At 40.0% G+C, this 15,488-nt stretch overlaps 1 protein-coding gene across 16 annotated transcripts in view; it reads left to right on the top strand.

Moving 5' to 3' along the window:
- Nucleotides 1-15,488, top strand: part of plekha7a (pleckstrin homology domain containing, family A member 7a) — a 98,824-nt gene that overhangs the window by 68,549 nt on the left and 14,787 nt on the right. For 12 of the 16 annotated variants that reach the window (XM_036561683.1, XM_036561695.1, XM_036561691.1 and 9 more), the window contains 8 exons: nucleotides 511-615; nucleotides 2,862-2,934; nucleotides 4,765-4,865; nucleotides 8,079-8,254; nucleotides 11,212-11,691; nucleotides 13,002-13,533; nucleotides 14,001-14,084; nucleotides 14,319-14,426. In XM_036561683.1, coding sequence (XP_036417576.1) covers nucleotides 511-615; nucleotides 2,862-2,934; nucleotides 4,765-4,865; nucleotides 8,079-8,254; nucleotides 11,212-11,691; nucleotides 13,002-13,533; nucleotides 14,001-14,084; nucleotides 14,319-14,426 — 1,659 coding nt within the window. Of the gene's footprint in view, nucleotides 1-510; nucleotides 616-2,861; nucleotides 2,935-4,764; nucleotides 4,866-5,181; nucleotides 6,691-8,078; nucleotides 8,255-11,211; nucleotides 11,692-13,001; nucleotides 13,534-14,000; nucleotides 14,085-14,318; nucleotides 14,427-15,488 lie in introns of those variants that run through there. The other 4 variants (XM_036561684.1, XM_036561685.1, XM_036561698.1 and 1 more) reach the window with 4 other exon arrangements.

The following is a 15,488-nucleotide window of genomic DNA, read 5'->3' as shown; positions in this document are numbered from 1 at the left end:
TTTTGAAACTATGCACAGTGAACAGTTATTTTTTTATTTTTATTTTTTTTATTTTGCTGCGTTGTTCATGCCATAAAAAATATGCAGAATGTCTGTCAAAAACACATACTTACATGTACTACTACAAGACATTATCAGTTATACGCATTCATCATTCATCAAAAAAAAAGTTTAATCAAAGAACTGTAAAGAGATATAGTGCTAGACAGGCTACCCATGTCATCTACCACCTGTGTTTTGACTAGTGCAGATGAATGTCTCGGGCAGTCTGTGCCAAAACCTCCTGGCAGAGATGGCACATGGGCATGATGTACGAGATGTATTAACGTGCTGGTGTGTGTGAAAAGTGGTCAGTGTTGAGGATCTCATTGCTGTTCCTGGGCATTGTAGCAGAAGAAATCTGTAACAAATGACTCAACCCTGGCAGATTCTTAGCACTACTGGGTAATGAGTGAGTGATGTAGTCACCATCAGTGTGTATGTGTTTGTGTGTGTGCATGTGTCTCATAGGGTTCCAGATCAAGTGGGAGGGTGCATAGCTTTGGCAAGCGAGACAGTGCAATAAAGAGGAATCCAAATGTTCCAGTGGTGATGCGTGGATGGATCCACAAGCAGGTGAGGGTTTCTTTCATAATCATTTTTCCTGCATTGACTACATTACTGCATTATGCCTTAATAAGGGTAAAATACAAACATAAATATTTCAGTAAATAAATAGCACAAATCTATACAAAATCGGTGGATATTGTTCAGAATTATTGGCCAGATGTTACTTCTTCGGCCTCACTTCTTTGAGTGTTGACCCTGCTCTGCTGGATTTTAACTAGAGAATAACAAAAGAGTAAATTCCATTCGTCTTTAAAAAGAATGACTAAGATCTACTCTTTATGATGATGAGAGGTCTTTTATGAAGAGAGTACTCTTCAATCATAGTGGTTTTGACTGGATCCAGTACAAATCTGGTGATCGTGGAAAACATGTTAAGACATCCATTGGGTTGAAGTATAAATACATCTCAGTAACCTTCTCATAAATGACCATCAGAATAGCTGGTTATACAATAAAATATGATTGCATTCTTTGCTCATTCTCTGACACATACCTGGCTTAATCTACATTAAGACCTATTTCTGGTGTTGATCCAACACAGAGAACTAGCAGCCTGTCTCACAAACCAAAGATGTGATTGATTAAATCCCATAAATTATTCACTGGTGAATACAAGCTATTTCTCTAAAATGTGATTGCTTACATTTTAGGCAGACCATGCTGGGGAGTGAAAATGTCGACAGTCATTTAGCTTACAAGTTTACTCAAGGTGACTGACATTAGTCACCAACAAAAAAAGTCTGTGTGGAGCAACTTGGGGAAAAGTGCATTTCTGAAAGAATGCGACAATAGTAATCGGCTAAAAAGTTACTAAAATCTTGGTCAAAAAAAATTTTGCACACTGCTGTAGGTAGAACCAAACAAACTGTAGAAAGATATACTGGTAAGTAAATGTTAGAAATAGTGCTTTTTCAGATGCACTGTATGGACAAACATAATGGGACTCCTACACATTACACCTACAGGAGCTTTTATGACATCCCGTTCTAAATCCATAGGCATTAATATGGAGTTGGTCCCTCCTTTGCAGCTATAACAGCTTCCATTCTTTCACAAGATTTTGGAGTGTGTCTCTGGGAATTTTTGCCCGTTCATTCAGAAGAGCATTATATTATTTTCCCTTCTACGAGTAATGATCCTTCCTGTTTGAGTTTAATACCATTTTGTCTCTTGAGTAAATCTAGTGGAACTTCTTTTGTCAGCTCTGGTGGCATCTTCCATATGTTCCACCCCAGATAATACCATTTTGATAATTGTCAGTTTTTCCAGAAATGGATTGTAAAGTATACATATTTTATACATGTGCTCTAGGAATCTAGGAATAGATCGATAGTAATGAATGCACTAAAACATACTACAGCACCAAAACAGCATTGAAAAATGTTATATGAATGTTTTCTGTGAATAATCTCAAGGGTTAGATTTCTGAAAGTTTGAATTTCTTATCTTTTTGCCATCAAGACTGTAATAAATGAATTATAAACATCCAAATTATGCAAAATTATCCAAATACATGCAAAATAGGCAAAGGCAAAATATTTTTGAATATTTCAAAACTAGAGACATGGCAATTTTTTTTTCAGAATATCACCGTGTTATTTGCATCTCGAAAAAGGTGAACAAACAGGCAGGTCTTCAAGTGACAAATATGTCCTTTACTCTTCACAAAAAAGATGTGCAGTGGGGAGACTACTTTCCATTCCAAAATTCAAAAGTAGCACAGAGAGTTTCACCACCTCACTGAGAAGCTGAAAATTAATTCACATATAGTTTGGATGTCCATAGTTCAGTGATGAAGCAGAGGATAAACTAACAACCTTTTGACGTTTGTCAAAAATGGTTGCTGGAACACAACTGATTGGTCATTGATGTCAGAGACATCAGAAACAGTGATTGGTTGAGTGTTGCAAAAGTTTACAAAATAACTGACAGTAAAATAACACCATCTGAAAAATGATATTTGTTGTGCAAGATATTTTCATTGAGCATGTTTTGCTCATTCTGTAGTTTATACTGCATGGTTATCTATACACACCCTCAAAACACAAGCAAATACACATGCCTATATCTGCAGATCTGCATTGAGCAAAAGACAAAAAGTAGCTTTAACTGAACTAACAGTGAACATAGTGTATATGCTGCCAGCACACTGAGATTAGCATTGGCAACTTCAGTGAGAATGTGCATGCAGGGATCTGTCTCCATCACTTAGCCAAGTGTTTGAACAGAGATGTGTATGTTTGTGCTTCCAGGACAGTTCAGGTATGCGGCTCTGGAGGCGGAAGTGGTTTGTGCTGGCCGATTATTGCCTCTTTTACTATAAAGGTAAGTCTTCTTTAACTAAATATCAGTAATTAGAATGGTTTTATTTTTGGAATTATTATATCTCATTAGTTCGTTATTCAAGCCTGTTTCCAAAAAAGTTGGGACGCTCTGCATAGTGTAAATAAAACAGAATGCCATGATGTGCGAATCATTTAAACCTTATATTTAATTGAAAATAGTACAAAGACAACGTATCAAATGTTGAAACTGAGAACAATTATTGTTAAAGTGTATAAAATATTTGTCCATTTTGAATTAAATGTCAGCATTAAAAAAGTTTCTTCTTTGCATGGTAGAGTTTTAACTTGCATTTGTGGATGCAGAGATGAACTGTGTTCACAGACGGTGGTTTTTCAGAAGAGTTCCTGAACCCATACAGTGATTTCCACTACAGAAGTCTGTTTTTACTGCAGTGCCGCCTGAAGGCCCAAAGATCATGGCCTGCCAATATTGATTTTCGGCCTTATCCCTTGCATACAGAGATTTCTTTGGATTTTCTGAAACTTTTATTGACATTATGTATTGTAGATGATGAAATCCCCAAGTTCTTTGCTATTTTACATTTAAAATAGGGGTGGGTAATATGATAGTTTGATAAGTTGGAACAGACGAATAATATTTTAATTTATTCGTCTGTTCCAACTTATCAAACTTCCAAAAACATAAAGCATATTAATATGTCGCAAACAAGATGAAGTATATAACATTTTTGTCATTTTGTTGACCCCAAGCAAATATTTACTATCTTTTGCAAAAGTTTGGCTGCCACTGATCAAATTACAGGTTTAGTTGATTTTCTGATTGTAAATAAGCACACACTCTCTATAGAGAAACACAGGTCTGTGCAATGTCATGCACAATTGCTGTTTATTTGCTGAATTAAATATATATTGGAAAGAAAATAAATTGGAAAATGGGGCCTGTGCAAACGTTATTGCACATTTCATATTTTATGTTTATTTTTCCAGTATTTTTCCGACTGTAAATGCTAAAATTTGCAAGAAGCTGTCACGTTTAAGTTTGTTCCCTATGGAGGCAGTGGTAAATTACTTTCACTTAGAAAACCAACTTTAAAACGTTTGCGCACAGCTGTATAAAGAGCTTCCTCCATCTCTCTATTTTTCTCTCAAATTTGAATCACAGTCCAAAATAGAGTCAAAATCAATTTTATTTCGACTTGTTTCAAAGCCTTACTAGAATTTGCTAACTATGGCTGCTTGTGTTGTTAAGAAATAGAGTAACAGAATCAGCGACTCCTGACATCCACAGCCCCCGGGTTCTTATTGACTGTGTGCACACACGTGTGTTCATCACCACAGAGCGTAATCTATCCTCATTTTCCAGACAGCCTGTCTCAGCCCAGTCAGCCCCTTCTCATGTAGATAAAGGTGTCGGCTCCATTTAGGAGAACGTCTCCTTCAAACGGCCTTGAAGTTTTTTTTAATTCCATGTGACGTAATCGGGCCCTCCTTATCACTTATCACAATAGCACCGTCACCACCTCCTCTACTACTGATTTCTGTCACAGACACGTGAGCACACAAATACACACTCACTATCTTGCACAGTCTCTAAAAATTGTCTCATACTGACGGCCACATCTTCTGCAGAGGAGCAGTCAGGGAATGGGGCGGGGGGGGTGCAGTGGTGGAACTAAATATAAATGTGTGAATTATGATATTAGCAGAGCAATGTGAGAGGCATTGAGCAGAGGAATGCCCTGCCTGAGAGAAACAGACAGAGAGAGAGAGAGAGCACTGTGGAAGGGAACTGCTGTGTCTGCATGACTAAGTAGTAGTAGCTAAACTCGGAGCGTCCTGTTTTTCACAGACAGTCGAGAGGAAAACGTGCTGGGCAGCATCCCTCTGCCCAGCTACACCATCTCTCCAGTGGGACCTGAAGACCACATTAGCCGCAAGTATGCCTTCAAGGTAAGATCTGAGCGTGCACCCATCACTATACACCACACTACATTCACAATGATAGTGTAATTAACAATCCTTAAAAAACAAGCCTCTTGCTGCTACTTTGGGAGCACACCTGGTGCTTGACATAGCTTCAATATATACCACTTTGTTTTATTGAATGTTGTCTGTCAGCTGCCTTTTGCTGTTCTTTGTGGGTTTATTGCAGATACTTTGTTGTTTGCAGGCTCAACTGTTGGAAGGCTCTTGTGTTTTTTTGTTTTTTTTGCTCATAAGAATATCACTGAGGTGTTGTATGTGCATTTTGCAGACATGAGTGTGTTGTGAGCTGGTCTGTTAGCTGGGTTTAAGTGCAGCATTGCAGTTGTCATGTTTTTGCCATTGTCATGTACAGTTTATGTGCATTTATTGTCTATTTTATTAGAAAGACCTGCCTTATATTCATTAGCTACTTATATGTCCACGGTATATGTCTGTTATCATAGCGAATTTATCAGCCGTCCCCTACCACATTCACTATTAGTTTCTGACCATATGACCACTGCTGTCCAGATTTTATTAGGGTGGTGGACCGTTCTCAATGCAGCAGTGACACAGACACAGTAATGGCAGAGTAGTCTGTAGGTGTGTTGCTGGGGTTTTTACAATGCTAAGTCAAGAATCATCCTACATTAAAAAGAAATCCAGCCAAGAGCAGTTTCTGTGGTCAGAAACTGATAAAAGGCTAGCCTTGCAAACTGTAACTATAACTCTACATGTACACCAGCAAAGTGGACCAATAAAGTAAGTATTTCTAATAAAGTAGTTGGTGAGTGTATGTTAACTGCATGGTTTTATGTACTGGACCACTGTAGTCTGGAGTTGTTGAATTTATTGGATTAGGCATCAGAGAAACACCAAAATCAGTGCACTTCTCTGCTCTCTTCACCTGTTCTGACCTATTAACAGTATTATGAGAGTCAACCATTGGAAGAGGATTGTCTCATTTCCAAAAAGCAGTCAGTATCGTTTCTCACATTTTAGACTAGTGTAGAGAGGTCAGTAGCGTCCTTCCTTCCTGTCTCTTTCTGCTCCACTTTTCTAGCCCATTGTTTCACCTCGCTACTATGGCTGCTTACATTATCCTGTGCTGCAGCTAGCAATTCTGTTGAATATTGTAGTGACCAACAAAAGCCTCTGTTGTTTTCATTGTGTAGAGAGATGTTTGCTGTAGGCTTTGTATGAGGGGGGAATGTTTGTAAGCAAATCCCACTGGATATTTGGTAGTGGACTGTCTCGGATGGGCAGACGAGGCACTCTAATCTTTTCCTAATCCCTTATCAAAGAGACGGCTTATTGTGGCGCATTCTGCTCGGCCAGCAACCCCGCTCTACATGCTAATACAACTGTGGCGGGGGACAAAATGGCTTCCGTGTTGGACCTGTACATAGCAGCACCAAGATGTGAGAGAAGCTAGACATTTTCTCTGTTTGTTTTCCTGGCTTCAGTCTATCATTGCTGGCATTGTGTGTCATGTTGGCAATCTTATTTGTGTGATGTGGCATGTTTATTTGCAACAGCTCATGCTGTGTGCTTCTGTCATCTTCTTGTCACTGTAGCACTGACAGTGTAGTGCTTTCATCACACTTGCTTTTTCCCAGTGTTTGTACACATAACGTCCAGCAGCCACTGAGTATATCTCAAGCACAGAGGTGGTGATCAATTGGTTGTGTTTTCTATTTGCTGAACTGTGTTTTTCTTTTGTTCTGATTGGTGGGCTGGCTGCCTGTGAGGAGTGCGTGACAGTCCAGAGAAGTTGTGAGACACATGCGCCAGTCTACTGTAACTATAGGTACCTTCCTACCATTGCTCTTGTGTTCTTCTCCAGTGTGACTGACTTGTAGATTGTCACAAGCAAACTGCATGCTAATTGGTGAGGTACTTGCTTGTAAAAACTGCATTACTAAAGTAAAAAGAGGCCCAGTTCCAATACCAAACATGTCTTGGCTGATCCACTAAATTTAGGCTAAACCAAAAACATTTAAGCAAATAGAATTGGTTAACTGGGTTACACTTTCTTTAAAATAGAGTTGCCATGTACTACATGCAGACTCAAAAAGATTTTCTTTATGTGAAATTTCATACTGGTTTCGTTAAATATTTTGGTGCGTGTCTTAGTATAGACTATTCATATATCCTTTAACTATCTTTAGTTCCTACTTATCTCCAGCCCATTCCGCTTTTAGAGGGCCCTAGGGACACAGTGCTGGAAACCAGCAGTGTTTTTGAGGGCTCGACAAATCTGATAGCACCTTGAAATAGCCCTACATTGTACAAGGAGTACTTGGAAAGAGAGAGATGGAAATGCAAGCTATTGTTAGACCTTGTGTTTTTAGCCTGTCTCTATCTCAGTCTTTCTCAATCTGAAATCTAGTACATTTATGGTAGAAAAAGATATTATACATAGAATGGACTGTGTAATTGTTAAGTGTTAATCTACAGATCTACAGATTCAGTCAGATTCAGTCAGTGCCTCATGCCACAGTACAGTTTTGATTCCAACTAACCGGTGCTCTGCTGACCCGAGTGTAGACTATAAAAACTAATGTCTGAGAAAGCAAAGTGTAATAGGTGTTTGACTGTCCATTTACTAGATAGATGTGGGGCAGAAATTTGACACAGGCATAATGTTGAAAATCTGTCATTATTTTGAAATACTGCCATTATTTTTAAGTAGTGCATTATACCTGTTATACTGCCCAACCCTAATAAGCAGACTGTGTTTTGATATTACTGAGGCTGGGATGTTTTCTGTGAAGTGCAACACTCCAGCGCTCGGAGTGTTATTTTTTGCATTCTTTCTTTTTCTCCTTGTCAGTTATCACCTGTTGCTAATGTTTTGGAGCGGTTGTGCTCATATTCGTATTGGAATTATTTCAGCATGTTTCGGTGGCGTCTGAGCTCGGCATCTGTTTGTCTTTGTTAACTTGGTTAAACAGTATTTAGGCCATTCTAGGTCTCCTGTTATCCTGCTTTATATTGTTGCATTACTGTGTGTTTGTTTGGGGTTTTTTTGCCAGATTTAACAGGCTCTATAACCCTCTTTTCCAGCAGTGGATTCCAGGTGTACTCCTGGCCAACCCACTGGTGTTGTGTTGGCTGGCATTGCTTATATTTGTGTTGTACTGTTGGCCCTAAGCAACCTTTACGCTGCTGATGTTCTCTGCTCTCTTTCAACAGGCCAGTCATACAGGGATGCGCTCCTACATTTACAAACACAGCTCTGTGATTGGCTCACAGGCAGAGCACAGCGGCATGAGGACATACTTCTTCAGTGCAGACACGCAGGAGGACATGAACAGCTGGGTGAGAGCCATGAACCAAGCTGCGCTGATGCAGAACCACACGATGAAGAGGTCCGTATTAGCCACACATACTCTTACAGAGGCTATGCTCTTACTCATCACTGTGGATCTAAGCTATGACAACATATTTTTTGTTGAAAATGTGTGTTGTAAGGGAAGTGTTTGTTTCCTTGGAATGTGCATCTGTCTTTCTGTTGTGCTGTATAAGTCTCTGTTTTTCCTCCTCCTGCTGTGCAGTGTTTGAATACAAGAGAGTATGTGGTGTGGGTGGCAGGCCGTCAGTGTGAGTGATTGAAAGAAGTGGGACAATGCGTCTCTCTTTTGCAGCTCCAAAAGAAGAGGCAGATTGCTGTGTATTGTTAACAGCGACTTGTGTGACACAACTCTCGCTAGTGCTTTCCTTTCTGTCTTTCTCTGTCTGTCTGAATCTTGCCAGCTTTAACTCTTTGTTCTAGTCGATGAGCCCACGCATATTAACATAGGACATGTTGCTACTGTGTCAGTCAGAAAGCCAGTGATATTTGCATATATAGTGGACGCACGCACACATACACACTCACAAACGCCCATAGACAGACTCATTCACATGCTGCATGGTTGAACTGCTGACAATTCAGTACACACACGACTTAACACTATGCCCTTCATATTGAACTTTTTGCTCCATTTATGTCATTTTCATGTAGAGAGTTTGAATAGGGCTCATTAAATTTGTCAATTTACTGCTTTCAATTTGTTTTGCCGATGTAAGTCTCTTCCTACACAATCAATACTGTGAGAAAGATAGGGGGTTTGATGCTGACATACTTTAAATCTCTTACATCTTCCTTTTCAAGCAGCGTGTTATTTATGTTCTGTGATGTCTGTATTAAATGAATAGTTTAACAGAAGTAGAACAAAGAAAAATAAAGCAAGTTTGCTTTATACAATTCATATAATGCTAACTGACACCCATTATGCTTTGACTCGTTATTAGCAGTGTTAGCATTTTGGGTGAACTATCCCTTTAATTTGGCAGTTCACATCATACAGTTACCTCAGTACCTAACTGAAGATAATTTCTTGCTCAAATACTTAAAGGCCATGTTTTTCATTTGTAAGTTTGTGTAAGATCTTTTCCATTCCCCGACCCATTTCTCATCCCCAGTTATGAGTCACCTTGTTTCATAGCTTCATAACCATCTACAACTGAAACCCACTGGCACTTCATTTGCCCTTTCTGTTGAATTCTTCAGTAATACTGTATATTTGTGTACAAGTGTGGGGTGCGTGCTTTTTTTCTTTCTTTTTTTTTTTTTTGGAGCAGTCAAGTTACCAAGCTCGTTGTGCAAAATCTCCCTCTGTTCTTTTTTTCCCAGTCCCATCTGTGAATTCTGCAAATTCTACAGCCTTGAGGCGTATGTATTCATTGTTCATCCTTCAGAATGCAAGCAAATGTTTGCAGCTTCTGCGTCTTTGGTGCTGTATTAGTCTGAGGCCTGAATGAGTGTTGCCACCAGCGGCAATTTATTCTTGTTGGAATAAAACATAGACTTGCTTACATACGGTCAACTGGCGACAAGCATAGTTTGTATACAAGTAGTCTCTCAGTGCCCTGTTTAGCTAGTTTAGTATTCTGAATTAAGTGTTACAAATAAACAGGGTTGGAAGGTTTACTTAAAAACATATACCAGTACAGATTACTGATTACACATTAAAAATGCATTATGTCACCTAATCCTAAGGATTACCATTTTAACGTAATGTAATCTGATTATTTTTCATTGCTTTTACTTTTCCTGTTAAAGTCATTTAACACACGCAGCACTAATCTCGAGTCCTGCCTTTAGAGCACTAGCTGTAGATGTCTAGGGCAAATGGTAGACCCTGCAACTTTTTGTTAACGGTTTTCTTTACCATGGTCACTTATATGGCTTACCTAGTTAACTATAGCTATGTAAATAGAAGCTTATACTAGGAACTAGCACAGCTATACAGTCAGGATAATCAGTGGCCAGGTGGTACAGTGTTTACATTTTGCTGCTAGAAAGTGCCATTCAGTGCCTCATCTGTGGTTTCCTGCAGCCATGTAATTTTGCTGTGTTGTGTGCACAAATGGAAAGATGTCTACAAGTGACAAAAATATCTTTTGTCTCTCATTAAAAAAGGCAAAGGATGCCATTGGCTCAGCCACTTTTGCTCACTTAGCTCAGATGTCTGTAGGCCAGTTTGAGCTGATTTGGGAGATGCAGCTCTGTATGTGATGAAGCAGAGGACAAACTAAGCCTTTTGATGTTTGTTTAAAGTTGTATGTGCTGGCACTCAACCATCCAGTGGCACTGGCTGTTGCTATGCCAACTACAGAGACGATAAACAGTGGTGGAGCGAGTTCGAGCCGCTCATCTTGCTGCTAATCACTCGATTTTTATAATGTATCTGAAATCTGATTACTGCATTTTTTCTGTAACGATAACAGATTACAGTGATCTTTTTTGTATCCTGATTGTTATAAATATTGTATTACTACCCAGCCTTACAAATGACCAATGCCTGAATTTGACCAACTCACTTAACAGTATACTGTGTTGTTAATCTTTTTAAATTTGATTAAATACTTGTAGGTCTTCAGAGAAAATCTTTTGATGTAAGTGAGTTTGGAACTGAAATTCACTTAATTTTCTTCAAATACCTCTTTTGTTCCTGTAACTGACCAAGGACGTAACTTTTATAAGAGAGAATGAGCAAGAGAACAGTCACCTTTGGAAGGTTGAGGGGTTAATTAAGCTTTCTATAGTTCGAAGACCCCCAAAGCTTGCATTACTCTAATCTAAACTCATCCAATTTCACTTCCAATTTCAAGCTGGCAGAACTGTGTGTTTTGGTACCCACATGATGTCATTCAAATGACGCCATGGTTATTAGGGGCACCAGATCTTAGGTCACGGTTAATTGTAGAATTCTCATGGCACTTTCCAGACAAATTAATCAGCAGAATGAGAAAATAACACCCTCTCATTTTTCCCACACAGAGTCTCTGAAGAGTCAGATCACCTAGACAACCTGGACACAAGTGAGAAGCTCGAGAAGCAGGCAGTACCTCAGATCAACCACATCCAAAGCTACGTGTTTCTCCAAGCAGAAGCTTCTCAAAGTGACAGGACAGAGCTGCAGAAGCAGGAGGTGTTAGTGGGGGAGGAGGAGAGCCGGGCTGTCCTGCCCGAAATGGAGCAGGTGAGGGGGAAGTCACCAGGCATTAGGACGCTGGAGGTCGAACTGTCAGCTCCAGAAGTAGTGGTGACTTCTCAGGCCCCCTCCTGCGCCCCTTCCCGTGCTGCATCAACCCTGCCAGCTTCTTTTCGGAGCGGGGTGACCCTGGAGCAAAACGGAGTGGTGGAATATCAGAGGGGCACCACGCCGCACTCCAACACACCCACACACACTCAGGGGAGGAAGAGCACTCTGGAGCAGGTGGAGAATTGGGTCAAAGTGCAAAAAGGAGAGCACAGAGGGTGAGTCTAAACTCTGATACCAAATCCTATTTTCTTACAAAAACATCAGGTTATCAGATCAGTGGTTAGGGCTGATCATGTGATAACCATTGTCATAACTAGGGGTGGATATCAAATTCAGTACTTTTATGATACCAACTGAGTACTGGATAAAGTAGCTAGGTAGCCTTATTAGCATCAGTAAGCCAGTGAGCATGCCTATTCCAAAATCTAGACTGCTGATTGGCTGTCTAAATGACATTCCTTAAGCATGTTTATTAATGTTAGCAATTCTTAATTTTAAAAAAGTTTATTTTTAAATATAATATTTTATTTAAAGCAGTAAATTTAACTCTATATTTTAAGAAGGTATTGAAAAAAGAAAAAAGTACCATTCAGGAATCTGTATTAAAATTAAGGTATCTGTAGGTACTGAAAGATTTTGAACATTTTGCCATTATTCAAAGTTCTGTCTGCGCTACAAGTATGTTGACAAATGTTTTTGACCAGTAACTAACTGTCATTATTCAATAATTAATCACTAACTGGCAAGCTTAGCCAATCAGATTTTAGAACCTAAACTACCTGTTTTATTATTGATATTTTGATGGGTGCTGTCCTTGAAGTGCGATCGGGTGAGCCACCTTGGAAACTTTAATAAAAGACTTGATATACGCACAGTTCAACTGAATACCGTATTATTGCGGCATGAATAATGCCATGACTGGACTAGTTTTGACTCATTGTACCTCAGTAGCTCTCTAATGCCATCGGCGTCTACCATGCCTTTCTCTAGAATTTTGCACAACCATGTCTATTTTGCACACGGTTGTCTATTTTTTAGCCGCAAGCTTCATTTTAGTTTAGTTAGGTTAATTATTTACATTCTTAGCTACAGAGTTCTTTTGTGGTTCAGTAAAATAACAGAAGAAATATTAACGCTAACAATTCTTTGTAGTCTATTCAAATTATTTGGAAAAATTATGCATAACAAATAACCATTATTGATTATAGAGCACTTTCTTTTTTAAGTGAACAATCATATTAGTGTTACTGTGACAGAATTGACACTTTCCGTAATCAGTGTCATCAATGACTAATCAGCTTTGCCAGTTAATCATTGTAGCCTTCTTTATCATGCATGCTTGCACCTTTTCCTTTAGACACAATTAATACAAAATATGCAGTGAAAAGAGGCTTACATGAAAATATTTCTTACATCTCCCTCTGGTGGTCGAATACTAACACCTCAGAGATCAGCATCCATGTTTTTTCTCTGTAAAAGTCTAGTTATTGATGTGGAAATAATTAAGGCATGCTCCAAAACCCAGAGCCATCTCCAGTGAAGGTACGCTCTCACGCCAAAACCCTCCAGTGCAGTCCAGTTTTGGAGCAGCCGAAGCCCAGCAGTCCATGTCCAAGACTCCATATCACAGCCCACCAAACTCACACCGGCAGCTTACCAGCGACTACAAATATGCCCAGGACCGCATTAGTCACTTCCGGGCAGCCCAAGGCCAGCCTTTTCAGCCTACCACGCGGGATGGCACCGTTTGGCAGCTGTATGAGTGGCAGCAGAGGCAGCAGTATCGCCACGCCAGCCCCACTGCCCCCATTTATGTTCCAGCTCCAGACTACTCCACCGCTGTCTCTTCCACCAGAGTGAACCCGGACGTTGCACGCTCTGTCTCTGTGCCCCCTACTCCTGCCGACATCCCTCCTCCAGGCCCCCCGGGGCCCAGAGTGCTGTCCCCTCGGAGACCCCACACCCCTGCCGAGCGGGTGACGGTCAAGCCCCTGGAGGACAGGCCCATGGTGGAGGTGCCACCGTCCAGTTCTCCCCGCCGAATATACTCTCAAAAGGTATGTAACTGACTAATTTGAATTACACAGTAAAGATAATGTGATATCTTTACTGTGTAAATATTTAGTTTCCATTCTAAACCAGGAGTCATCACTCTAAAACTGTGTTTATGCTGTCAGCCTAGATCAGATGCTAACATGCCAGATTGAGATGAGTTTTTATTCATTTCAAGGGCAACCACATGGAGCTCTCTTTATTTTCTGAGCCCTTTTAACCAAACAGAGAGAATTACTGTGGCATAATAATTGGGCAGCTAACTTGGTTTGTTTTGTTTTGTGCCCTCAAAAAGTTGGCATTCTCTTACTTGATTCTGTAAGGTGTTACGTTCAAAACAAAGGTAACATAATGATTTAAAGCTCGTTTCTGTTTTCTGTGAATAGCTGAGCTAAAGATATTTGATTGTATAGCTACCTCCACTGTGTTTTGTACAACTGCATTTATTACCTGTTTCTGTTTGTTTTTCCAGTCTGCCACAATCGAAAGACGCTCCATGCCTCCATCAGGCTACATCACTCACACTGTCAGTGCTCCTAGTCTTCATGGAAAAACAGTAAGGCCCTTGTCCCACTGCTATATTTCCTAGGAAGTGCACTGTCTTGTTTTTATGTAATGAAATGGATGACAGGACAGATAGAATAGTTGGTTAACCCATCAGTTAAGACACTGAGTGAGTCTCTTACTGGAAAGTCTTTGATTGACCCTGTCTGTCAGAGCCATGGGCTGGCATACAGTAATCATCACACCTGTTTCTCTGCCCACTGTGGTGCCTCCAATCTCTGGTTAGCCGGAGGAACTTACCCTCCTGCTTATCCAGCTCCGGAGACACCAGGCTATGATGGCAGGGGTGCGCAGCCAAACTCTGGCCCATCTGCGGCAGCTCTCCCGACCGAAGGTCAGGCCTTGGTCCAGCTAATCTCACTCCTCTAGCAGCCTCCAGCCCGTCTGTACTGCAGGCAACACCAATACACCAACCTCCTTTGCCCCCAGAGTGCCTAGCTGTCCATTTGGCTGTTATAGCTGTGTTCTGTAGTGTTATGTTGGCATGGCATGTTATGCAACTAGCCACCTCTAGTTCCGCAACCATGTCAGCATGGATTTTGGCTTAGTGCATTTGCTGAAGGCCTGTTTTCATTCCAGAGCTTCATAGTAAAAGCTGTCAGTTTTTTTGTTTGTTTGTGTCTGCTTGAAAAATGTGTATGTTCAAACCAACCATCTGAAATGTAAAATGACTGATACAGTTGTGGAATGAGCAAATCGCTTAAATGTTAAACTAATCACTTCTTTTTTAGACTATGGGAACAGCTATGGTTCACTAATTGCCTTACAGGATGACTCGTAAACCTAGGGCTTGGATGAAAAGCAGTTTTGATAAAAATGATCAATAAATAGATTATAATTAACAAATTATTTATTAAATTATTTAGAACCGTAAAACCACAACTATTTTACCATTGAATATTCAGTATGTCTAGGACAGTCCTTTTCATGGTTGGCACTCCAAGCTAAAGCAGAGCCTTGAACACCACCCCTCATTGCCTGCTGTAGAGCTTCAGCTCCTTTGGAACTCACCAAACTGTTTGAAAAGAAAGAAAAAATAGTAGCCAGCATTACTACTCGGTGGATGCATTCTTTCTTCCCCTTTGTCTTCATCCTAAGTGTTTAGGATTAAAGTGCATCGGCATTGAAGTTTTGAAGTGAGATGCTCTCTTTTTTCCATGCGTAAAAACTTCATATGAAAAGATGTCCCAATTACTAAATATGAAACAAAAATGAAGAATAAAAATACTGTTCTCATGGCAGGCCAGTGTGACAGTCAGTCACACCACAGCTCACAGCAGTGTGTGAAAATAAGGTAAAATAAAGGTAAAATTGTAACTGTAATTTCAGACCATGAACCAGAGTGCAGAACACTTATGCAAGAAAGGATAACAGTAAATTCCACTTATCAATTTTA

The sequence above is a fragment of the Colossoma macropomum genome, unplaced genomic scaffold (assembly GCF_904425465.1).
Source record: "Colossoma macropomum unplaced genomic scaffold, Colossoma_macropomum, whole genome shotgun sequence".
Taxonomy (NCBI): domain Eukaryota; kingdom Metazoa; phylum Chordata; class Actinopteri; order Characiformes; family Serrasalmidae; genus Colossoma; species Colossoma macropomum.
This window is presented reverse-complemented; position numbering and strand designations above follow the sequence as displayed.